This window comes from Manacus vitellinus, unplaced genomic scaffold (genome assembly GCF_001715985.3).
Source record: "Manacus vitellinus isolate BGI_N305 unplaced genomic scaffold, ASM171598v3 scaffold_33_pilon, whole genome shotgun sequence".
Taxonomy (NCBI): domain Eukaryota; kingdom Metazoa; phylum Chordata; class Aves; order Passeriformes; family Pipridae; genus Manacus; species Manacus vitellinus.
The window spans coordinates 564,052-585,524 of NW_021940478.1; the positions used below are offsets into that span (position 1 = coordinate 564,052).

General features: G+C 36.4%; 1 protein-coding gene across 1 annotated transcript in view; it reads right to left on the reverse strand.

Moving 5' to 3' along the window:
• The window catches only part of CDH12 (cadherin 12), a 211,948-nt gene that overhangs the window by 41,753 nt on the left and 148,722 nt on the right, over nucleotides 1-21,473 (reverse strand). Inside the window, exon 6 of the mRNA XM_008921079.3 lies at nucleotides 7,986-8,173. Coding sequence (XP_008919327.1) covers nucleotides 7,986-8,173 — 188 coding nt within the window. The remainder of the gene's footprint in view (nucleotides 1-7,985; nucleotides 8,174-21,473) is intronic.

A 21,473-nucleotide genomic window follows, 5' to 3' on the forward strand; every position in this document is an offset into this window, starting at 1 on the left:
TATTAGTTTAAAGAACTAATCTGGAGAGGAAAAAGTCCAAGTATGAGGAGTTAACCTAGAGATAAATGATGAAGACAGGGAAAGCAAGAAATCTAAGCTCTCATGTAGGTAGTAATACCATGTAATGCCTTGTATGTGTCTTTCATATCCCCAAAATTGCGTTAAAACTGTTCAGACTGGCTCCTGTAATGCATCAGTATATTTGCAGAGAGATGTATTAATGGAAAGAGCCATAATTCATGCAGTCCTTGCAGGTTGTCTCTCAACAAATTACTCTTCAAGTCAGGAATACCAAATCATGGTGCATGGCTAGTGCCTAGTTGCAACTTTTCATGATGTAAGGGGAACAGAAAGCAGTAAGATTTCAAGGAATTCTGTCTATTGGTATGCTCAGACCAGCATATTTCACTGCACAGGTACCCAGGAAGCGAATAAAGTGGTTACATTACTTCTCTACTAACCAGCATTATGGGGCAACACTAAGGTATAGTTTTGAAAAGACACAGTGTGATCCCAAGAAACGATAATGTTTTCCCACTGTAACCTCAGAGCTACTTATCCTCTCTTTCTATCCTTCTATAAGTCTGATGACTTAGTTAGAGGTTAAGCAATATGTTGCCAATGCAAAGCACAGATGGCAGTCAAAATATGAAGAGACAGGCTGAAAATGACGAGCCATCATCAGAAGAAGAAATCAGTGACAGATTCCCACAAAATAGCAGAATTTAGCCTTTAGCCTAAGTGAGCCTCAACTGCAACTGAAATGTGTGGAGAGATAAGAAATATTGCAAGTAGTAAACCTAGGACTTAATTTCAAAAAGAAAAAGATTTTGTACAACACTGAGTGTACCATTAGCAAATTTGCAGATGATACCAAGCTGGAGGGGAGTGTCAATCTACTGGAGGGTAGAAGGGCTCTGCAGAAGGACCTGGGCAAGCTGGAGAGATGGGTAGAATCCAATGGTATGATGTTTAACCAGACCAAGTGCCGGGTCCTGCACTTTGGCCACAACAACCCCAAGCAGCGTTACAGGCTGGGGACAGAGTGGCTGGAGAGCAGCCAGACAGAAAAGGACCTGGGTGTGCTGATTGACAGGAAGCTGAACATGAGCCAGCAGTGTGCCCAGGTGGCCAAGAAGGCCAATGGCACCCTGGCCTGGATCAGGAACAGTATGACCAACAGGTCCAGGGAAGTGATTCTTCTTCTATACTCGGCAATGGTGAGGCCACACCTGGAGTACTGTGTCCAGTTCTGGGCCCCTCAGTTCAGGAAGGACACTGAGGTGCTGGAAAGTGTCCAAAGAAGGGCAATGAGGCTGGTGAAGGGACTCGAGCACAAGTCCTATAAGGAGAAGCTGAGGGAACTGGGGTTGTTTAGCCTGGAGAAGAGGAGGCTCAAGGGAGACCTCATCACTCTCTACAACTACCCGAAAGGAGCTTGTAGCCAGGTGGGCATCAGTCTCTTCTCCCAGGCAGCTATCAGTAAGACAAGAGGGCATGATCTTAAGCTCTGCATGAGGAGGTTTAGGTTGGATATTAGGAAGAAATTCTTTACAGAGAAAGTGATCAAACATTGGAATGGGCGGCCCAGGGAGGTGATGGAGTCACCATCCCTGGAGGTATTTAGGAAGAGACTGGACGTGGCACTTAGTTCCATGGTCTAGTAGACAAGGTGGTGTTGGGTCAAAGGTTGGACTGGATGGTCTCAGAGGTCTTTTCCAGCCTAGTTAATTCTGTGATTCTGTGATATCATGCAACAAAAGAATATGGTTTTAATATCTTGTGTTTATGAGGAGTCCCTGCTGCAATTTATTGATCAGTTCTGGTCTTCCCAAATTCGAACAGTTGAACCTTAGAGATAGCATTGACAGTCTCAAATTTTAACATTTGTCTGATATGTCCAGAGTCTGCCTGAAAATAGAAGAACTGAATTTCTTCCTGGCTCTCAGGCAAAACTGTTCAGATTTTTGTTTTTAAATATGTTAAAAAGCAGTTTATTATATTTATTTTTTTCAGTAGATACCACTAAAATCTGTCAAGGAAATGAATGAAAATATTGTTCACACAATATTTTGGCTGCATTAAAGAAAACGAACAAACAAACAAAACCCCAGAAAAAGCAAACATGTGCTTTGCTGTTACATAATAAATGTCTGAGAGGTCTCAGTACCATTTCCATTTAAAATGTGGAATTCTGGTAAGGGTAAAAACATAGGAGAATGATTGAATCTTACCAAAAAACCCAAACCTGTAAGGTTGTTAAAATGTCTTTGAATTAATCAGATTTTAATGGAATGACTTCATAGATTGTTTTTATAAATTAGCCTATTGAAATGTTTACTCCCTCTATGGAATAATTTTATATATAATATAACATAACATAATATATATAATATACTGTATATAATATAGTATATAATATAATATATAATATATTGTATAATATAATAATATTATAATAATGTAATTACATGTAAAAAGGTAATTTTGAATAAAGTTTTTATTTTGTAAAAGTTTTTTTCCACAGTAAAGAGAATTCATGCTAATATTAAGGCAGTCTTATTAACAGTGAACTATTCAATAATCGGATGAGTATTTCTAATTGATATTTTAAGTACCAGTGACAGAATAGATGTATTTGACCCCCCAAACTTGTTGTCATTTACCTTTTCCTATGTTGCAGTTACAAGCTGCTCTTAAAATTGCCTAGTAAAGCACTATCAGCATATACACATCTGTGCACAGCATAGGCATTCTACAAATCCACAAATCAAATAACACATAATGACAAATCACCTTACCTTGCAACTCTAGAAGTACCACAAATGGACTTATTTGGTATGACTAGGAGAGCATAAAATTAGCTCTGTGTTAGAAACAAACATTTTTAAATGTTGCTGATTTCCACATTCAGGGCAGAAGTTAAGAAATGCTGCTATATAGATGCATCTGTATCTGAAATTGTTTACTGGATAGATAGATAGATAGATTAGATAGACAGTTAGATAGATAGATAGATGATAGATAGATAGATAGCTGGATAGATAGATAGAAAGAGAGAGAGAATTAAAGAACTGAAAGAAAAAAAAAAGAAAAAAATTTGTGAAAGATATAATGAATTCTGATGACAAGCATGACAAGGGTGGGAAAAGAACTATCCCATCAGTTTGTTCTGATTCACAAAGATCAAATCTGAAGTGAGTATTTCAAGATTTGATTGGAAGTGAGCAAAATACATGTGCTCTGTATCTGGAGAAGGGGAAGGGCTGACCAGTGTCAGGGGTTTTGTTTGCTGCTTTCAAGCACCTCACCTGTTTCCAAAGGTGCCTTTCCCTGCTCTAGGAAAATACAAACCCAACAGCTCTATCTGCAGTCTACAGAGACTGAAGATCTCCTCTTCCGCGCTCCTCCTGACATTCTCCTTTGAGTGCCGTGCTCTTTGTGGTTGCGTCTGCACACAGCTCACCATTTTCTGCCTGTACTGAAGGACTTACTATTGCCTGCTCTTCCTCCTCAAAATGGAAAACTACAATTCCCACTCACACAAACTTATAAGTTATGATTACAGGCAGACAGTGCCTATGCGCACAGCTGTGGAGGGAATTCCCTGTCTCTGGCTAAAGAAGAGGTGGTGAGGGATGAGCAATCAGTACAGTTTTGGTAGTAAAGCAAGTAGTAGCTCTAATGCAGTTCTCACTGAAGGACACCGGGAGTCTGCCTTATGCTCACTGTTGTGTTGTACAGGTGCTATCAGACTACTCTTACATTTTAACAATGCCCCAGTGCTACATACATGCACTGTCCCATGAGCAAGACAACTCAGTTTAGCCAGCAACCAATGCTGACTGCAATTAAAAGTTTCTTAAAAAGTTGCTTCTGAAGGTACAAGGAAGTACACACTCCAGATACTTCCCTGCAGCTACTGGTTCTGTTCATCTTCCCCACAGTTTCTGTGATTTATCATCACTAAAGCTACTCTTTCTCATCATGCAGTACTATGACATGCTCTGATTTCATGGCTACAGTTTTTTCACCTGTCCAGTTAACAGTGATGCACAAGGTACAAAAAAGTAAGATGCAGATGTTCCCTGAGCTTCCACTGAGCCATGTGGAGAAGTTCACGCAGTATAGTGGAGCAGTGTCGTACCAGGTGAAGCCTAAAAATATATATATATTTTTTTTAACTGTGTTTTAATGACACACTGCACAAATTAGTAAAGTGATGTCTTGAAGTAGAGCAAGTTCAGTGCTTGAACCCTACTCAGTTTCTTGATTAGCTCATGCTGAGCTAATTCAAAAGCTTCTGTGCACGATAGACCTATTGTATAAACTCATCCTTAGTTTCATAAATATAGTGCCAACTGTTCAGTGAAGTTTGGACCCTCCTATTTCCCTTTACTGTTTTGCCTGTGATTAAAAATTTCAAAATCTGGAACTTGCCTAGGACTGAACGCAACTGAGGCCACTATACTCTGTTATGAAGATGATGGAGATGATCTCTTCTCTCACCTTGCTTCTGGTAGCTTACACTCACCGTAGTTTGCTGAAGCATTCAGATAGGATGGCAGATATTACATAAATATCGAATGTAATAAGCATTGTATTAAACTGCACTACACAAGGTATGAAATTATAATTCTGTTCCTAATATATTAATATTTCTTACTCTTAAAGAGAACTGTATACAGCACTATCCTAAAGCCAAGCATTTACTCCTCTTTTTAGGGATGCTATTTTCCTTTATTTTTTCATTTTAGAGAGGAAACTATTACAGTACTAACCACACAGTGGAGCTAAATGGCATTTGGATCATTTATGTAGCAGAATATAAGAAAAACTATTTCATTCCTGATGTATGTAATTAACACAACAGTAGTAGTAGTGAAACTTATATTAGATCATACCATAAAAATAAATGAGCAACCAAAACAGATGATTTAAGATCTGCAACTTGTCCAGCTGTAGCTTTTTGTGCCCATTTAGCATCCTAGAAGCAGAGAATGGCCTTTTGCCTCTGCCAACACATTTAGCGTGCTGAAAAGAACAGTTTAACCTGTGCAATTTTTTTATCATCAAATATATTTTCCACCAAAAATAAATGTAGTCCAGAAAGGCTTCATTTTTCTCAATTTTGATATAGAAATCTCTCCATTTTTTTGCATAACAAAAAACAAAAAAGCGTCTATGCAGTAACTGACATTTTCTGGCTGCAAAAAATTTTTCAGGGAAAATAAAATCAAACTTTATAAATGGTTTGGAAATGGCTCAGCACTGAATAACTGCAGTATTTACAATGTCAGAATATGCTACGACACAGAATAAAGTACAAACCAGTTTTTAAAGCATTTTTTATTAGTAGCTTTGTCTGTTTATTATTGATAATTCATATTTGAATTAATAATTGAATGTGTTGGTCACACTCATTCACCAGTTTTCATTTTATTTAAATGAGGACTTATATGAATACCTAACTTAAGTAATTGCATAATCCCACAGGTCAAATCAGTGTTCTGAGCATTATGCAATGTAAAATTGCTTCTCTGCAGGCAAATGAATAGTCCTGTTGCAGGCCTGTACAGTACAGGTAGCATGCATTTTAATAGTGGTCTACAAAATTGTGAATGTCCAGTACTTCTGAAAATCTGAAAACTGCAACCCATGAAAACACATTTACATTACTACAAGTGAAGAGAATACAAAAAGACAACTGAGTGAAGAATATGTTTGAGAATCTAGATTGCTCTTGTTTAGCCTGGGATCCAACAAGGAACTTAAGTGGACGATTCCAAAATATTGTAAACACTTGGATCATTTAAAGTTTAGTGAAAGGCATCTTTTCCCTGAGAAAAGTTTTGTGAAAGGCAATGTGTAGAGTCAGTATAAAGGCATTCCTTACTGGAGGACCTGTGTGTTATGTTTATCTTCCTTACTCCTGCATAGAACAAAGCTGGTATTTCCTGATCTTCACATTTTGTAACTGTCCCTAGGCTCACTATGATGGTGATTAAGAAGGGATTAGGATTGTACTTTTTTCCCTCCTGTTCAGTGACAGAGATCTAATGATAGATTAGATTACGTTAGGCAACATCAACTGACGTTCTGCTGTTGTAAAAGTGCCCTAAATTTTCAGATTATACTATATCTTGTTACTGAAAAGACTAAATATATGCAGCAAAATACAATGACTGTCTCTAAAGTATCTGGATACAGAACTGGTTGTGTTAATTTTATTTTTTTCAAGTTAGTGGTTCAGTTAGATACTATGTAATTACCCATATAGCAGTCTCAAAAGTGGCCAAGCATTTTACCTGTAACGGTCCTAAAATAATTGTATCCGGAAAATTCATATGTGAATGCTCTTTGTCAGTAAAAAAATAATATATGCATGTTGTTGGAACCTGCATTGCCAATTTGAATACTTTGTCTGTACTATCAAATACATATATACTTAACCATAAGTATGGAAAAATTCTATTATGTATAAAACCAAGCAGCATAGCTGAGGTTTAGGACTAATCCAGGGAGAAATAAATTCTATCAAAAACCTGCTCTTAATGACCAAATATTCATTTTGCAATGGTTCCCACTCACTGCCATTTCTGACTGGCAGTGCATATGGAGGGGCATGCAGCTGCTCAGTTTGACAATTCCAAATGGATCTATTTTTGAGTTGCTTGCATAAAGGGAAAAAAGTGATCAGAATGTTTTTTTAAATGAAGCAAAATCTAAAAATTCACATTAGGAGGAAACAGTGCACTCAAACTTTTAGTCTGAATAGAAGAGAGGGTATGAAGAGGGCAAAGAGTTTTTGTCTCTGACAAATTACTTCCTGTGGGTATAGTGGCTTTCATTTTATGTCATTAAAACCAGCAGAAGAGTAAGTCATCATCTTGTCCTTTAATGTACCCACGGATAATTTACTATTTCCCAGGTCAAGAGGCTGAATCCAGGACTTCCATTATTAGAATTAATATAATGCAAATATAGATCCATGGTCAGAACCAGGGAAATTTAAGTATCTAAATTCTAAATTTTATTGGAACTAAAGCTTCGATTCTCCTAAAGCTTATTTTAATACACATGTCCAGAACTCTTTCATTCCCAGACCCTTGTGAAGTGCTCAACTCATAGTCGTGTTCATTTTACAAAATTTACACCTACAAGCATGAATTGTCTATAAAATATAACTATGCCTTTCAAAATGAGCTTGTGGTTCAGATTTCTTTCTACTGAACAAGTTGATCATTGGTGTATATGTATGCCTGGGCTCAGAAAACAACCACTGGTTAGAATGTGACACTCCTGGTTTGGTATCTCTCCTACTGAGTGTTTTAGTCACTAAATTCTGAATGACACATATCTTTTCCATCTTTGAAATTCATAGATTCAGTAATCTTGAACTTATTCTAGTACACTAAAGCAACATCAACAGCTGAGATGCAGTGTGTTGCCCTGCATGAATATCTGATATCCAGTTATTTGGGACACAATTATGAGACTGGAAGCAGCACATAGCAATTTGCAACAATTTGGGACTCCTTTACCCTGAATAAAAATTGTGTTCACCACATTACTGTACAATGGACTCATTATTAAAATAACGAACTCAAAATTCTCAAAATAAAATGCTTATAAGTCATAATGAAGTATATTATCTCAAGCATAAAATATAGCTCTTTCATTCCATGCTCTGCAACATTTTTCATATGATTTTAGGTGGAAAACTTCCCATAAAAGAGAAATTATACTTTCTAGACGGAGATAAGTATTACTTCTTTGCCACAACATTATTTATGAAAAGTCACACCTATGTGAAATGAAAGGCTAAACTCCAATGCCTTTTAAGATAATGATCACAATCACACATTCTAATACAGAGGTAAACTACTCTGTGTTACTGATGAGGTAAAGTTGCTTATCGTTTAATTCTCTTAGCTAGTTTCTCATTTGAGTCATAGGCACATCCACCCATTGGTGCCACATACCTTTTTCAGTTTAATGACTCCTTCCTGGGTGTTCTCATCTGTTGTGATGTCAAACAAGTTTCCTCCATCTCCTGGAACTATATTGTACTCTATTTCAGCATTTTTCCCAAAATCAGGGTCCACAGCTCTGATCCGTCCAATAGCAGAACCAACATGAGAGGACTCAGGTACTTTTAAATGGAAGATACCTGTGATAAAGTGGAAGACAGTCATTCTTGGGATTTCTTGATAATTAACATAGTATTTCTGATTAAAGTCATGGAACCTGGGTAAAATAAAAAGACTTAAATAATTCAATTAAAATTAGGAGATCAAAACAACAAAGGATTAGAAAAATATACGTGTGTTTTACCCATTGATTTCCCCTTCTTTCTAGATTTTATCCAATGCAACTTTAAAGATCTTAGCATATCTATATCTTCAGATATATATCTATATTTCTATCTTTAATTTTGTATGTGTGGATGACTATTTTGAATTAAACTATAGACAGTACATGTTTGTAGGCATTTTCCTCCTTCTGATTTTTTTTTTGGAGCAAATATATCTATGGATTTCATAGCAGTTGAAAGGAAAAATTCAGTGGAAAAAGGGTTTCCACCCATTTCTTTAGAAGTCAGTATTATAAATATATGTTAAACTCCTTGGGGGAAGACTTAATGAGTATTGTTTATACTAGTACCACCAGAGGGTGCTCTTACTAAAATTTTATAGCTAAACATTAATTTTTAGCTTTGAATGCTGTTATTTTCAGATTATTTACTACTAGCAGTAATAAAAAATTTAAAACTCTCCCCCTCCCCTCCAAAATTACGCACTTTTAAAATATGCATTGCTGCCAATATGTGAGGTGAAAATGGTTTCATTCAGGGAAAAAGCTACATTGAAAAACGCTAGACATCAGAGTTCAAAGAGATAATAGAAAAAGTCCAAAGCAGTTTGAGGTAGCCTTGACTTTAGCAACAGCAGCAGTAGCAGTCCAGGTTTATTACATGGTGCCCTGACTTATTTCACTGCTCCCAAAGCGTCTGTCTTCCCTGCTGAGCTGCACCTCTCACAGGAGTTGATACTCCGCACAGCTGCCAGTGAACACCACCATGGCCAGTATTTACAGTGAGCAGGCAGCTCACCTTTCTTCATGCAGCATCCTTTGCTGCCAGCAACTCTTGGAGCTGATTTGGAGCCCAGGATGTTTGATTCACTTCATCCTGGCTCTCAACAAACCTAGTCCCATCATTTGGTTTTCCTGGGTCAATGGTCCGCAGCTCTCACAGAGTAACCCCGTCAGAAAACATCAGCACTGGCCTGATCAGTTCCTCTACACGTGAACATGTAGGAGGAAATTTACACCTCTTTTTCAACAGCATAGCAGGGCACGCAGCTGGGACTAGTGGGAGGCATATTAGGGGGATGTCTGAGAGATTTCTGCCCGGCAGTGGTTCAGTCACACATCACAAAATGAGGCTCTGAGAAGTTGTATATTATGTATCAGCAGGATAGATGACTTTCACATCCAGTCACTGAATTAAACAGTAGACGCTGTTGCCTGTCATCTCCTTACAATGCACACTGTGTCAGCTTTTTCAGCTTTACAATATTTCCAGGTGAGGAAAAAAAGGACATTTGCACTGCTGGATTAGGGGCAAACCTACTCTTTTGTGAGCTAGTAGTTTGTGTTGTGGTACCTATATAATTGTCTGTTGAAAAAATCTCTTTTGTCTGCTTCCTCCCTCTGCCCATTAGTATGCAAAGTATACCAGAAGGCAAAATTTGCTTTGTGTGTTAGAGAGAATCCGTGTAAGTAAAGGTGGCTTGTGTCAGCATTCACATTTGGACATTGCCATGTATAGCTTTGTATTACCCATTAACAGAGCTGCTAAAGATTGTGCAATTATCATTTCACTACTTTTTTTCCAAGGGAATATACTAAAGAAACCTTTTGTCCCTCTTTTGGCGAGGGAATGTACTAAAAGAAACTCTACTTCTTAGTGTTGTTTTAACAGCAGGAAAGGAGTACTGTGATGCAAAATAGTATCATGACAAGATAGTCTCAGTTATCTCTTAGTTGTACTTCAATAAAAAACATTCAGTAAAGAATAAAATTTTAACATGGTATTCATGAGGCAATCACAAATTCTCCTATTATTTATTGTCACTTACAAATACAAATACGCGTATTATTGGGTCTCTGCTCTACCAGTTATGCAGAAAAGGTAGAAGAAAAAGAGACCCTACTTGCCTACACTTGAATCTTATATTTTTCTCAACGTAATTCTAGCCCTGATGACCATGTCTTTTGCAGCCATTTATATTGGACGACGAAAATCATTGCTTACATTTGCTGTATACAGCCACAGTTTTGGTGAATGTGAAATGCAGGAGCATATGATTTTTCCATCTTTATCTAATTGATCTATTCTTAGCTATTTGAAAAGCCCTCAGATTCATTAAAACAAACATTTCTCTATAAAATATTGTAACTGGTTATAAAGTGTGTGGGACTTAGATGAAATCAAGGAAAGACTACATTATTCATTTCAGATTGTTTAGGCTTTTATCAGTTATTTTCAGTGGCATTTGGCATTTCATAATTTCCAGAAATTCAGCAGCAATAAAATGAGGTCATTAAGATTAATTTGAAACTCTGAAGTAGTCTTCAACTCTGCAAGAGTCAGATTTCTGAAGATGTAGTATGTAATTACACTGCCATTGTCCTCCTGTAATATTGACAACATACGGAAGCTGCTAATGGAGATACTGTGACAACATACTTTCAGAATAAAATAAATGAAAACAAATAATGTATAGTGCTGCCAGCTCAGGGAAAAACTTCAAGAGAATATAATATATAGCATGAAAACCTCCTTCCCACGCTTCCCTTCCCCAAATAGTAGGATCACAGAATACGCTGAGTTGGAAGACACCCATCGGGATCATCAAGTGAAACTCCTGGCCCTGTGTAGGACTCACCAAAGATCACACCATGTGCCTGAGAGCACTGTACAAACACTTATTGAACTCAGGCAGGCTTGGTCTCTCTACAGAGGACATTTGAAATGATCAATACATGTGGTACGTGAAATCAGACAGAAAGACAGTTTTGTAGATTTTTATTTTTCTGTTTCCAGAAGACATTACTTCTTGCTGTGGACATGCTGTGACAGTTTAGCATTATTCAGTTTTTATTGTCCATTTTACCTGTATATGCTACTATCTCCATTTGCTATAGAGGTATATTGAAACAGCCTGAGTAATAGCTTTTTACTCCCAAAGGTCCTGAAAACCTTGTTCTCTTCAGCTTCCAGGAATGATGGAACAAGCAGCTCTGACAAACTTATACAGCAGCAGGTTATGCTGCTCAAACAGTTCTGTCAAATTTTGTTGATTGTCTCATGTGACTTCTCTGCCAACAAAAATCTTTCTTCTACTTGTATAGATCTCTTTTAAATGCATTTTCTAAGTTTGGTCCTTTTTTTTTGGTAAGAGATGAGTGATATGAAAGGTACCAAAGGAGCAAGCCCTTACTTTCCTCAAACTGCAGTACAAAACTGGACTCTGCAACTAGCTCTCCTTTTGCTGATTTTAGTCACATATATTGCATGCTAGTCAGAATATTTTTACATATAGGAAAGCTGGTAGTAATGAATATTCCCTGGTCAAGATCTTTTGTTTCATGTTGAGAAGCATCAAAGAGGATGATAAAAATAAATGAGCAATGATGCTGTTGAAGCTTTTAGGCTGAAATAACTGACAGGGCTAATTACTTAGCCCCAAAAGCATTCAGAAAACCAAGGCAGAGGTGAGCTAACAATTCATACACACTGCCTCTGAGTTTCTGAAACAAAGATGGTTTCAAAGCCCAGTGGGAAGAAATCAGAGCTGAGTAAGTGACAGGTAATCAGTCATATTGACTGAAATGCAGCACGCATTTACAGTTCCTTTGACATGATTAGATTAGTTTTAGTTTTTAAGGCTCAAAAACTGTTCTTTGGTTTGATTTTTACTTACAAAGAGAGTTGGGAGTTTTTTTGTTTGTTTTCTACTTAGAAAGAGCTTTGGGTTTCTTTGTCTCTCCATGCTTGCAGTTTACAGGTACACCATCATTTACAAAAAAGCTTTTCAATTCTGGTAAGAATAACAAATGAAAACCATCATTACTTCTCATCAGCAAAACAATCATTAGGAAATAATCCAGGTTACCATCTAAGGACTTAAGCTAACTTCATAATGGTGTTCAATTAAAGAGCTGTAAATGCTATTTGAACATTTTTTTCTAATCTGTCACCATGTTGCACACTGCAGTTAATCATGATACCATGAATCTTAAAGGAAAAAAACATTGAAATAAAACAATTTATCTTTCTTTCATCTAAATCTTTAATGTTTCCTCAGGAAAATCAAGTCAAACCAAACTGAACCGAAACAAACTGAAGTAAAACAACAGATTATGTATAATATAATATTCTTACTAGTTTAAATTATGAAGACATTTCAGTTTTTATCCTGACCCGGTTATAAGGGCACTGATTTCTGCCTGTTTAGGAAGAAACATAAGACAGCCGTTCATATTTACTTGCTGGTGTTTTAACATAGTGTAATAGGTAAAGGATAGTGTAAATATAAGCAGTTATTCAAGATACTAAACCTGCTACATCAGCTACAGCTAATCAGCCTAATAATTACTGGTATCTGATGTGCATACTCCTAAAACTAGGGAGATATGATTTAGCATAGCATGTTCATGCCTCTTCTAGCTGAGGCTCTGGGTCCTGCAGAGGACTGGGACCTTGTACAGGGAAGAGCAAGGCCAGGCTTGGTCACCATGCGCTCTGATGCAGGTCACGCATGACCTGGGACAGGCTTGTATGGCAAGGCTCCTTTCAGCCTCTAACCCACTGCTCTGAGTTAATGGCCTCATTAGATATAACACAACCATGTTTAAAAAATCCTGGTTCTCTGCTCTGGACTCCACACCTTAAAAAGGTACATCTCCCAAGACTGCAGAGATATGGATGTCCAATGGTTCCCAGTTCTTTAAGGGAAAATGAGTAGAAGCAAAACCCCTTTTGAGTTTGATCCTGCCCTAGTGTAGGATAATCCACATGATGGAGCTTCCCCAGAGCAGGCTGTTGCTGAGTCAGGACTCTATCAGCCCCTGAGTTGAGCTAGCAGACCATTCTTTTGAGGCTATCCTCTTTCTTCTTTCCCTAAAGCAAAAAATAATGTCCATCATAATGGTATAATTTTTGTAAACTGAAAAATTTCATTTACTGTTTTTTTCTACTAATAAGCTGTTGTCACAAAAATAAACCTCCCCATTGCATGTCAGAGACTAGTTCTACAGAAACTAATATCCCACTTTTTGGAGCAAGGATTCAGGAAATTGGAAATACCAGTTCCTCAGCTCAAGATATTCAAGCCCACAGCTTCTGTCTCCAAAGTGTGCTAGTTGCTGCAAATACAATAAAGGAGATTCTGTTTAACAGTATAATGTAGAAATAATTATAGAAACGGTTGTTTGGAGCCATGAACTCTCAGATTTGTGTGTCCTAATACTGATGCAAGAATAATACTTAATCTTTTTTGAAGATCTTAAATTTTCTTTTATGGCACCACAGTTTTACCAAGTGGGGAAGAAATAATTTCTAGAAATTCCTTGAGTTCATAATTAAGGGTTTCTTCTGGATGACCTGAAGTTGAATTCCTACTGGCTGAGGATAACAAATCAAGTTCCTGAGTAACTGCTTTAATCATGCTATTATTATTGTATAGGAGAGATCTCAACATTATCACTTGCTGTTTTTGTGAAGTCTACCTTTGTCAATGCATTCATGTGTTAGATAGTGTGCTTCCTGTATTTCTGAGGGCTTATGTGGAAAACCAGTTCCACATGATCAGCTTCATTACATATCGTGACCAATAAATTCTGCTAATATCCAGTCTAGTGATTAAGAACTTATTACCAAATAAAAAAACCTCCAAAGTACAGTGAGAGAAATAATTTTTGGGGGTATAATCTAAAAGCTTTAATCAATTGGGTTTTATGTAAGTTATACAGTGGTTATGAAGAATTATCAAGGTGTAGCATGCCTTACAGATAGAAAAAAATTTTCAGGAGAAAATGTCTTTCCTGTTTTAGAATTCCAGGCAGCATATAATTTGGATTTATCAGTTAGGTCTGTTGGTAATATTCTGGTGATCACCATCACCATGAAGTAAATCAATAGACTTATTCCCTCTATCAAAGTTAAATTGCATGACATATGTGAAACATTAACATGATAAAAAGTATATTGTCAGGAAAGGGACACGGACTTTGTAATGCTCTGCTTCTGAGATATCTCGTGGGAGCCTTTTAATATTTTCTTTATCACTCTGGCACAAAATATAATAACACACTTTTGCTACAATAATTCATTCACCCTTAAGAATATGGTCAAACCATTTACTTTAGGATCTAAGCTAGGTACTCTAAATCATCTGTATTGGAAGAATCATTTTTCTGTCCATCGACTAAGGAAATTAGGTTCCTATCTTTAGTCCTCCAAGTCACACCTCAGTTGCAACCCTAAAATCACCTAAACAAAGCAGTCTCAACATCAGTATTACTCAAAAAACTCCTTGTGTAGCTCTGATTTTCACATACTTATTGGGTACATACAAATGCTTTTGCCTGAACTATGCATTACTTTTCTTCACCATGTTGGCACAGGCTGAGGCAGTAAAATTATTACTTTTAAAGATACAACTGTGAAATCATCCAGTACAAGTTTATAATTGTTTACTATGTTTGAAGTTTTGGGTTACTGTATGCAGTTTCCTTAGAAACTTGTGATTTAATCTGTGATATAAGAAAAATAGTGATACAATAGGATGGCAAGTGAACATTTTTCATTTGTAATATCTTATACTTAACAGCAAGTATGATCAATTTATCACAAGTGATGTTTATGTCTTCCAATTTAAGTGTTTAAAGGTGAACTCTCTGTATAAATACTGCTTCTTTTGCAATGAAATGTAAAAGTAGTGAGTGCTTAATTCTAGATCCTTCTCTTGAGAGCATTGGCAATCACATTTACAAAATCAACAAATTTTCTGTGGAAGCCACTGAGAACAAAATAACTGTCATGAATTGAAAAAAAACTTGAGACAGATCCTCTAGAATATTTCTGTTATTTTCATTTTATTTTTATAGCTTTATTTATGCAAAAATTCAACTAAAAGTATGTTTTGTACTCAGAGAAGACAGTTTCAAACTGCTTGGTATCTTCAGCTTAGCTCCTATTTTAAAGTCATTAGAAACATTTGGATTGTTGCAAGCACTTGGACATCTCATTTAATGCTTTTAGAGGAAGTGGAGCACTCCTGAAAATGTGAATACAAGTGTGGTTCTTAGATATTTTTGAAAATCGTGAGCCTAAACTGTTGTGATTATAGTTAAATAATTACATATGGTCTGTTTCACTTTATGCTGCCCTGTAGCCTCTAAATTTTCAGAAAGCAAGCCCACCACAGCTAGAAGCAGAAAGAATATATTGATTTCTTACTTGGATGGAAGGCCTCAGGGAAAAAGGCAGATGCTGCCAGAACTGATAGTGATGCAGCAAGTGACACTATAGTCAGAGTCACTTTGGAAACAATTCTCAAAGCATTGCAAGGCAACCCCATGCTGTTAAATCTGTAGCCATAGCTACTTTTCAATATCAGAGAGTAGGCGGAGATGCATCGGACTTTCAAGACATCCCAAGGTTACTGTGGATAATTTCATGCATCTGATCTAAATACTCTCTGTGTTTTGAATGACTAATTTCTTCACCACTCCCCACAGAAGACACATCATAGTGGAATGAATGACATGATTCCTGTTAAAGGTTGTTGAATATCTATAAACCATATTTGTTTAGACCTTCTCTACAGAAGGTAGCAGGTGTAAAATACAATTATTAATGATAATGATCTACATGATGATAATGATGTGTTCAAAAATAATTTACCTATAAATCTTTATGTTAATGATCAATTACCACTTAAAGATGATGATAGGAGGGAAATGAATTTGATAAGTATAGACTAACAACAGAATTTTATGACCAACAGATAACATTTAACTTCTAACCACTATTGTGGTCATTTGTATTTCTTGAACTGTTGCTTAACAGTACAATCAGAGCATTACATTTTACATCAATAGAAATTACCTATATTTTTCATTGGCTATGATGTAATATCAGGAAATAGCTATGTTTGGTTTTATGTGCTACTTTGCAGCTAAGGGTTCAGTCTCTCTCAGTTTAGAGGTTTAACAAGTGTTTTGCTTCATTCAGTCTGTACTCCAAAAAGTCTTTAGGTAGCCTTTGCTAGTTTTGCATTCTTTAGAGAGTTAAAAAGCAATACAAGTGTAGCAGACATAAAATTTACTAAACATTTAGTGTTTTGAGAATCTATGGTAATTGAATATTTCTCCCTCCAGTTTATTTCTCAGTTTTCTTCCAAATATTATGCTTTAGTTGGCAATTGTGTCTTTGTTCAGTCGAATAAAATGTTTCACTCTTCAAGATGCTTTATGATTAAAATCATGCAACAGTGACAGCTACCAAAAAGAAAAGAACTTTCTAGGGAGCTTTTACTAAGGCTACATCCACCTTTGGGGGAAAATTGGTTCTTACTAAAAGTGTGTGAAGAATTCTGATGTGGAAAGTAACAAGGAAAAAAATGAGAGAAAGTTGACATAAGTGTAAATATAAATTTTATAGGTGTTAAATTTAATGTTAACCCCTTTATGTTACACACACACAAATAGTGACAGAAGCCTACTTAACTGTGGGGTGCTGTGACCCTAGGTGGGCTGCATGGCCTGGATTGTGAAGCATAGGCTCAAATAAACTAAAACTGTACAAAAAAAGTCATGTTCCAGCTGTACTCTGTCCCAGAAGTTAGCCAGTATAGAATGGCCTATTTCCATGTTACTAAACTCTTTTACCCACACTAAAATAGGTCAATTGCATTGAAAGTGACTGTAGAAAATAGTTCCTGATCTGTATTAATTTGTCCATATGCCCTAATTTCTCTGAGAAAGCTTTACCTGGTGTTGGTGACTGTTCTAAGACTGACAGTATAGACAATTTGAATGTCCAGGAACTTTTTCTGACACTTCTATGTCCTTCTTTTGCTTTGAAAAGTTAAATATAATAAGCCATTGTATACTTTCTTTTGGTCTATGTAAAAATGTCTATAATTGCAATGATTAAGTGGTGGTGCAGGAAAAAGAAAGGTACAGAGGTTTTTTTATGACTAGTTGTCAAACATGTAGCTAACTCAGGTGGGTGAAATGGAAACAGCAGGCAAGGGTCACTGAGCTGTTTGACAGGGTAGTGGCCAAACCAGGAAAGACAGAGCTGAAAAGAACTTATCTGGGATGGTGAAGAATCCTGATTTCAGCAGAGTAAAATGTGAAGAAACTCAGAGCTGGAAGTGACCCAACAAAGCATAAATTCTTTTATCAGTGCTATTATTGGGGAGGAAAAAAAACACTCATGAAATAGAAGGAGGAGATGGCCACACTGTATTTATAAGATGAAAATGAGATCAAGAATAAATTTGTGCCTCTTATAGGAGGGAGGACACAAAAGTCCGTGTTGAATGTAAGGATAGATATTGGAGGTGCCCCAAGAGAGTCCTAAGAGTGGTGGAAGAGACTTAATGAGGAGAGATCAGAGGAAGAGGAAGAAAACATCTCAGAGTGCACCTACACCATCATGCACAAGACATGATCATCATGACCATGAGAGTGTTTGTTTCCAGCACTTTACTTAGTTGTACAATTGTTCTCTTGTTGGCGAAATATGTTTTATTATGAGATTGTATGATTCCCTTCTCTGTACCCCTGTTACCTTGTTTCCTGTTGGTTCTATGTACACACTTTCCCTATTCATCCAACCCTGTTGCAACAGGAGATAGTTTCTCATTTGTTCATGTTTGGATAAGTTCTGCCCCTTGTTACCCTGATTGGCCACTCCTTGAATATTCCTCCCAGTCTCCACCCTTTGTTCCAGAGGGGTCCCTACTCTCCCTTTATAAGCCGGCATCCATGTTCAATAAATGGCCATTTTGTGTCACACTGTGGCTTACATGCAGAGTGGTCCTTCTGGGTCTTGCTTAAGGGGATTTACAGCTCTCCCCCTGTCAGATAGACAGGGTGAGGAGGAAAGAGAGGCCAGAGGAAGATGACAGAAATGAAAATAGTAGAGCAGTGTGAGACTTGGAAGGAACCTGGAATGAAGAGGAGTTACTCTTTTTCCTCCTCTGATTCCTGTAAGAGTACTGTGCAAATACTGGTCAGCTAGTATTTATTATTGTACTTATTTGACTACAGTTTTGCTGATTTTAAAGATGTAGTTAAGTGAGTCACAGGCATTAAAATCCAAAATTATAATGACGTCTGCATGGCTGCTGGTTTCATGATCGATTTGTAATTGCATGAGCCTATTTCTGTAGTCTTTGCTTTTGTGTCTTTCATCGCTCTTTGAAAGGGCTGGTTAAAGTATACGTTCAACTCAAAAATGTAGTTTTAGTTAGCTCAAAACTCACAGGTAAATGAAAATCAGACTTGCTTAAGATTTTGTGACATTCAACAACGTAGGCTTTGTTAACAAAAGCAAACTGATGCTTTTTTCCCTTTATGTTTTATGAAATAGTCGTTAGAAAACTAACAAAGATGAAGAAAACAAGGATTTGACCTTCCCTCCCTTTTTGATTCAAAGCAACCTCTGGCTCAGTCACTCAACTAATCACTGCCTGAAGCTAGTCTGCAATGAATCTGTCCACCTGTCCTGTACAAGTATCTCCCAGTTGGTATAAAATAAGTAATTAGTTGCTGGAACTGAATTAGGGTATCTTGTCTGCCAGGCAAATTCTTTAATCAATGAAAGATGGACTAATCGTCATTCTGAGAGCCAATGAAGATTCAAGTGCTGTATACAAAATACAACAACTTTTAACAGGAATACCAAGAGAAGCCATACTTCCATATCTAAATTACAGGGGGTATAATAACTTCTCAGAAATTTTTGTAGACTTGTTAAAATGCTTAATTAGGCAGATCAGAGCTTTGAACCTTAATCCTGAGTAAGTTTTCTAGCAAGTTGTCCAAGTAAAGGGGGAATAAATCTTCATTGCTTCTTTTTAAATCAAAACCTATGCTTTCCTTATTTAAGTTTTTTAGATTAGTGAACAGAATAATTTCCTAATCACAAAATACTTCTCTGTAGATGTTTAATACATTACTGGGTGTGATCTGTGTTACATACCTCTGAAATCTTTAAAAGTAGATACCATTATCTCTCATCAGCCACTCATCCAAAGCAATTGTTTAAAAGATTTTCTTTTCTATCTCATGTGAACTGGAAGACTTCTTACTTGCACTGTGCTTCTGAACCCAATTTTGCAATAAAATCTGAACCAGACTTGTTCAAAGCCACTTGAATGGAATCAGCCACATTCAGTTTACTGAGTTAACAAAACTGACCAGCCTTGATGTAGTGAAACCTATGATAAATAATGTGCGTGCAATTTCTGTAATGTACTAAGCTTCCAGTAACATATAAATAAATAACTATGATAAGATTTTTCAATATATAAAGTGTATATACATAAGTACATATAGGCAGGCTGTTTGAAGTTCAGCACTTGGTTATTCTTCCTTTTAAAATATTTCTAGAGATTGTATAACCTGAAAGTAAATCTATTAAAATAACCAATGAGCAAGTAAATAATTACTTAAAATAGATGCAAAAGGGTAATAATGTTCAAAGCCTATTCAAAGTATATAATAGTTCTATACAATAGATCATCCAGATAAGAGGTCATTCAAGTGCCACGCAAAGACTATATAACTAAGAGACTAAAGGACGAGCTCTCATTTATAAAGGTCTTTTATACTTACACTGAAATTCCTGAAACTGCATCAATGAAAGATTTTTTCTGGCTTCTGAATTGTCTATTTTGTGGCCTTTTCTCTTTAAGATTGTTTTTTCCTCTGCTGTTTCCAGTGGAGGATTTAATGTATTCTGTGGAATGCCACTCATGAAATATAAATCCAATTAGCTGTGAACTACTGCAGTATGGACAGGCAACGGATGTACAAGGTCGTAGGAATGATCCTTCAACCTTGCTTTATTTAAAGTGTCATTACTGGAAAGATGAATCTTTGTGTTTCTGTTTCCAAACATGTTAGCATTTCTGGAAATTTGCCGTGCTTTTTATGCAAACTCTCTTGATGGATTTCACTGGGATGCTTCTGGAAAGACCAGTGACAGCAAAAAAAAATGGCCCTTGTGATGCTGAGGCATTGCTGTACAGCTGTCTGGACATTTTAAATTGTGGTTGCAAAGCGGCCCTGAGATAATGGTTTCTGACCACCAGAGAGATGATTTTTTTTTTTTTTAACCAAGACATGCACAAGTAGGCAAAATTCAATATTGGGTTCAAACATTAATTAATTTTTCTTCTATTGAAAAGAGCTTTTAATCATTCTCTCACAAAAGGGACTTCTGTGAGCTGGAAGTGATGTGATAAAACATAGTTTTAGCCAAATAGTTATTTTGGATTAAAAAAAGTAAATTCAGGCAGTGTCATCTTAAAAATACATACCTTAAAAATGAACCAAACTTATTACTGACTTCTTAAGCCACTTGACAATTTCTTTTTTTTTGCCAATATCAAAATAAAAATTGTATAAATTTTAAGATTCAATTACATTTCTTATATGTCAGGGCCTTATTCTTTAAAAGAATATTTATGTCATATTAAAATAAAAAGACATACTATTCCTTTGACTAAAATGATTTGTATGTGCTTTTATTGCTCAGTATATAAGGGTTTATTTATCTAAATTGCTTTCACACTCACTCTGTCATCCATGAACAAAAGAAAGAGACAGGAAAACTAAAGCATAAACCCTTACAAAATATGAATCAATATAAAAAAACTGAATCACTTCACTTAATTGGTTTGATTCCATAAAGCATAATTGATACCAACTAATTATACAGTTTTTGTCATTTAAATGTTGAAGTAAATATAACCCATCCATTCTTTCTTGAAGCTTATTTTAAGAATTGGAAACAAACCACAGCTGTCCTGGCAGCTAGCTCAGACTGGTCCAATGCTTGTTGAGTTAAGGGTTAGATCATTAGCTTCTAGGAAGGATGTGCTGAGTTATCTTTTTACTTAATCAGCTATCATGTACATAAGTAGATGAGAGAGAAAGGCCATCACTTCCCTTCTGGACCTGGATGCATGCCTACAGAACAGCAGCTTTTGTCCACTCTTCACTGTTCAAAGGCAACGTTGTGTTATACTAGATTTTCATTCAATTTCTTGAACATCATTGTTATGACAGGAAAAGTGCTTTCTTTTGCAGTCTTCGACTTTTCTTCTGGTTTTTGCAAGAATCAAACTTTGCTATGAAATATTTATTTTAATATTTAC